At 39.2% G+C, this 5,549-nt stretch overlaps 1 protein-coding gene across 1 annotated transcript in view; it reads right to left on the reverse strand.

The window, feature by feature from the left end:
- The window catches only part of tmem9b (TMEM9 domain family, member B), a 6,802-nt gene continuing 1,253 nt past the window's right edge, over nt 1-5,549 (reverse strand). The window contains exons 2-5 of the mRNA XM_034883939.1: nt 3,932-4,023; nt 3,729-3,837; nt 3,250-3,384; nt 1-197 (exon numbers count right to left, since the gene is read on the reverse strand). Coding sequence (XP_034739830.1) covers nt 42-197; nt 3,250-3,384; nt 3,729-3,837; nt 3,932-4,023 — 492 coding nt within the window. The 3' untranslated portion in view covers nt 1-41. The remainder of the gene's footprint in view (nt 198-3,249; nt 3,385-3,728; nt 3,838-3,931; nt 4,024-5,549) is intronic.

Below are 5,549 nucleotides of genomic sequence, written 5' to 3' on the forward strand. Positions count from 1 at the left end.
TTTGTTTTTTCTCCAGCAGGAACTCTTGCTCGCAGGGCAGTTTAACTGAGAACAACATGACGGTCAAACACAGACTTCCTCTGTTCCTGGACCTGCCTCCTCCAGCGCTGCTGGGCATGCTCCACTTTGTTCAGCATGTTGGGTCGAGAGTGAGAACGGGACAACACATTGTGAGCGTTGGCAAAAGGCTGCTGGTCCTGAAAACACAGAATGGTAAAAAATATAGAACACCATTAGTCTACAAGGTGTGACATACTGTTGGTCAGTAAGTCAATCATAAGTCTTGTAAGAAAATCTCAATAAATAATTGTTGCCTTAAGCTTTGCGTTGTGTTGTGTTGTTGAGCTTAATGCCCATTTTTTCAAGAAGCTATGTGTTGTTGGGATGTCTTACAATGTCGAATGAATGGTTTTGTCTTCTGTAGAACTGCAGGACGGAGCCAGAAAAAATACCTCTTAAATTTTCTTATCTTATAGAAAGATGTACAAAACCCCAATTTTAGCATTCCTACCATGGTTATCTGTATGTAGAAGAAGCAATCCCTTTAAAAATAAAAAATAAAAAAATAAGACCTGTTTTTGAATTTGTTCTTTATTCTGTGTCTCTCCTTTATTGCACTCACGTTTAATTAGAGTTACTAATGTTTAGTTTTACTCTTATCAATGACGTTTTCTTGATTTGATGTCTCTCTGTGACACATTTTGTAACTGTTTTTGAGTGCTGTAAAAGAAAGTTGCTACTTTCACTCCCAGAAGAAACACATACTAAAATTAAATGCAAGAACAATATTGGGAGGATCACAGCCAAAACGGACATCTGTGACAAATGCTTGAGGAAAATAAACAAACATTATCAGTTTGGCAGTCTCTCGGTTTCAAAGATTGACTAATCATGCCCGTCATTTCCTCTATAATTAATGTTGCAGCAGGGCTTCCGTTTATACTGGTTTGGCTTTCAAATCACTCTCCCCTTTGTTTGGTCCCAGCGACAGTTTGGGGACAAGCTACCGATAATCTCAACTTTGGGTCAATTAGATCATTGTAGTATTACACTCATTTCAAGCATTCTCTTAGCAGTGGCTACTCTGTTTCTGTTCCATAGGTAAATAAAGGCACAGTTAATTCTTCTCCTTCCATTATTTCCAAACAAACAGCCAACCTGTAACCGCTATAAAGTCACCAGTAACAGCATATTTACCAGAACATCATTTATTTAGTCTATCTCCATGACGTTCCACTTCCAGGATTGCTCTGCGGCTGACGGCAAATCCGCTAGATAGATCCGCTTGAGCTTCCTTTTGTGTTGGCAATCTATGGTTAACTTTTTCTCAGCTCTTTGTAGGGTAAATCCAGACAGCTAACTAGACTTTCTGTCCAATCTGAGTTTTTTGTTGCACAACTGAAACAACCTTTGAACGTACACATGTTCCACCAAAACAAGTTCCGCCCCGAGGCTATTTTGGAGAGACGATGTTGCTCCATACGGAGTTTAGCGCCGGCCAGGACGATTGTGATTGGTTTAAAGAAATGCCAATAACCAGTGTACGTTTTTCTCCCATCCCAGAATGATGCATCCACCCTCCTCCGCAGCGCTGTGGAGGAAGGTTTGACACTGCGAGACTACCATTTATTGCATTCACCTAGTTTCTGGCAGTAATGTGGTTGTTGATAAAGTTGTCATCTTCTACATTTCACAAAAGTTAGAGTATAACTGGCCAACAATTATCAAAATGTTTATGCTACATGTAAAACATTTTGGTGATTATCACATTGATCGTATTTGTACAGCAAAAGCTTTTTTAAAGATAAATCTCTCATGTAACCCTTCCTCTTGCCTGAACTCTGCCAGTGAAAACACAGCAGCGTGCTCAGCAAGTCAGCTGCAGTTCCCCCTCTCCCCTCAGGCTAAGGGAGTCACTGTTTTCTATAATGTATCATATCCAAATTATCTTGATATCTAAACACTGTGTTATACCAGAGGTCACCAAATTGATTCCCTGCTTTTGAATGCTCTTTCAGCATTTAATGGTGCTTCTGTTTCCTGAAGTAGATAGGAGAGCAATTAAATACTATATCAGCTACTAGATAACTACTTACATGTAAGTCTATACTGTACATCAAAATCTGTTTTTAAATTTACTTTAAGATGGTCAGTTATTTCTTTTCTTTTTTTGCTTCTATACAGCAGTGGGAACTGGCATATCTTAGATCCATTATAATTCAACGGTTTCTGAGAAAATTCTTCTTCACTGTTGGCACAGAGACAACACAGTTGTTAGAGTGGGAGAAAAGCGAGTCGGCCATCTTTACTGCCTTAACAAATAAATAAAAAATAAATAAGAAAACAGAGTACTGTTTGGCTTTGGAATTGAACGCAGCCTACTTAGAAGTTCAATTTTACAGTTAAGTTCACATACGTTTCAGTTTACTACAATGACTCACAGCTACAAGTAGTGATCTCATTCTGCTACTCTCCCGCTCCTCCGCCTTTGCCATGCCCATGTTTAGATTAATAACCAGTTTTTCTAGCAGAAACCTGACAAGTCTGATCGCTGGTTACATGATTGGCCACCACAACGTGACGTGGGGTTGCGTTTCTTCAAAAGTTGAGTTGGTCTCAACTTCTCGCTGCAGGCCCGCTCCATATTTTTGGGTGTCCCCCGCCGCAGCCCAAATGCACTACTCCCATTCAAAATGAATGGAAAGACCTGTGTTTTTACAGCACCAACTGACAGCTGACGTAGGCTGTGTGAATGCGCACTAAAGCTGCCTGCATTGTGCACTAGTTTGTGAGTTTCCCCGCTGCTTCCCTTTTGCCTTTGATTGTGGTTAGTGCTCCTTTATAAAGAAAGAGTGTGTTTCAGCCATGTCTCAATACACAGCCCTGCTTGAAGGATCTGTTCCAATGGGACCAGCTGCTGTAACACTGCCTAAATTAACTGTGGTCAACTTTCACCTAAATATTTCAGTCAGAAATCATGTGTAGCATTTTCTGTGTAATTTGGACATGTAACAACCATAATTTTGATAGATTTTACCGATGGATTCAATGTGATATGCTGTGCAAACTGAGGTAATTTACACATAAAATCAATTGTCATGACAAGGAAAAACTTATTTTCTGGGTAGAAGGATGGCGCAGTACCATTATTACCATAACCTAAACCTTATTAGGTTAAGGTCTGGGTCCCAGCTAAAACTATTAACTTAGCAGAGTTGCAATGCTGTAATATTAAAAGGGAATACGTACCCCAACATCATCATCATTTTGGATAAGCTGTGAATGTCCAAACAGACGCCTCTTCAACATGGGCTCCAAGAGAGTCAGGTAGACCATGTAGAGCAGCAGCAGGCCCAAAATGGAGAGGTACATTATGATGGTAACCTAACAACACAGAAGGATTACGGATTGGTTTGCGTTGGTTTGGTGAGCGTTTCGACGTGCAGTATCCAAACACAGAAAAAACTGTAAGGTAAATGACAATTAGTCAATAGACAATTTATTGACAGCCATTTTAGTGATCTATTAATCATTCAAGGCATACAGTATTTCAACAAAAACTACCAAACATTTATGGATTCCAGCTTCTCAAATGTAAGAATTGGTTCCTTTTCTCTGTTTTATCAGCTAAGAAAATTGAATATTTGGAGTTTTCTATTTAGACAAAACAAACAATTTTATTAGGTAAAATGAAGGCAACGTAAACAATCCCTTCCATGTTAACTTACCTTAATTGTCCCTGAGCTCCTCTCTTCATATTTACACTCGCAGCGTAAACAGTACGCCTCCACATCTTTTCCCTCAACAGGCATGGGTTCAACGACATGGAGACAGTTACTTACAAACAAGAAAAATAACGTTAACAAGCTAGTAGTAAGCAGGAAATGAACAGCTCATTCAAGGAAGTGTAGCAATACATCACTTTACATACCAGTCTTTGAGAGAGACATTTTGTTTGTAGATTTGCCCTGGAAACTCTCTGTATGGCGGACAGATGCATTTACAACGGATGTCTTCAGAATTCTGTAACAGATGGATCACATGTATAATAATGTTGTTGTTTTTTCCTCTCTTCTAACAAACCTGCACATTTCGCTGGTAACACATATACAACACACTTACATACAGTAACACATATAATTAAATCTGGCATTTCAGTTTATATTCTTTTTTTGCCCCCTTTCCTTCCTGTTTCTAATTATATTTGATTTAATGTCCTTATTTGTACATATATCATCATATTCTTAGTGTTTCAGTCTTGCGTTCTTTCATTTTAAATAACGTGAAGCACTTTGTAGATTTTATGTTATAAAGTACAAAGTATTACTATGCATACTGCACTTTCACCTTTATTGCCCTGCTGTGACCGTGCTTCCTATAGTCATATTTCTGTGGTCTCTGTTAAAGCTTTGAAAATGCAGCTAAAAACTCACCTATCTGTCTCATACCTCAAGATCTCTCTCTTTTTTTTTTTTTTTTTTTTTTTTTTTTTTTTTACAAAAATAATTCTAAAAGAATTAAAAAAATAAATAAAAATTAAAAACAGAATGGCACATGCAATTTAAGAAAAAAAAAAGTATTTTTCCAACACACAGTTCTTTCATTTTTGACAGAACTCATGGTGGAACTTTAACTTTGTCCAGTTTATTTTTCAGAGGCGAAAAGAACGGGCAGCTACGTGCGAGGTGGCCTGACCCAGAGCCACTCTGGTCTGACCAACATGTTTCTGTTGCTTTCACTTAGCAACCGTCTGTATGTGAGAAAAAATGTTGAAGGTGTTGTCACTCCCCAATGTGGGTCGAGTGCCGATTTGAGTTGCACATGCGTCAATTTGCGACGAGTGGAGATGTGAATTGCACATTAGGGGTGGGAAGAAAAAAAAAAAAAAGAAGAAAAAAATCCATACAGCATCTTATCGCGATATTTTCTATGGCAATACTGTATCGACACAGAAGCGAAGTATTGATCTATTATTATATATGTGTTGGTCAGTTTGTCTACCTGACAATCCCATTTTGCAGCAACAAAATTAAAGTGAGATTTCACCCAGAGAAGGTTGTGGAAACACGAGTTACGGGTTGACCGGAACGCAGCATCATTTTCGAAAGGAATTATGGAAAAATCTGTCTGTGCCATTAACACAAAGTTTAGGAGCAAATAACTAATGATTTAGTTTGAAGTTCCTGGGACGTGACGTTTCCAGTCTATGGGTTAGACTCAAACCCACGGAGCTATGAAGTCGAGCTGTGTGTCGCTTAGAGTCCAATCTCGCTGTGAAACACAGATGAGCAACGCACCTTCCGTGGTCTGTGCGGCTTTGGGGTTTATAATGGATGAGCTCGGCTCTGGGCATGCTGCGCCTGATGTGTCAAGTTTGTGCTCCGTGTATTTCTGCCATAGTTTTGGTTTTCCACCTCTGATGTATAGCAGCGTACAGCCACTTCCCTAAACTTTGTCTCATTCAGAGACCAGAGACCCAAACGGCGCTCTGTGTCGGTCAGAAGGTCTGAGATCTACCGCATCATTTAATTCAAAGTAAACTACGGTGC

This window comes from Etheostoma cragini, chromosome 1 (genome assembly GCF_013103735.1).
Source record: "Etheostoma cragini isolate CJK2018 chromosome 1, CSU_Ecrag_1.0, whole genome shotgun sequence".
NCBI classification, from domain to species: domain Eukaryota; kingdom Metazoa; phylum Chordata; class Actinopteri; order Perciformes; family Percidae; genus Etheostoma; species Etheostoma cragini.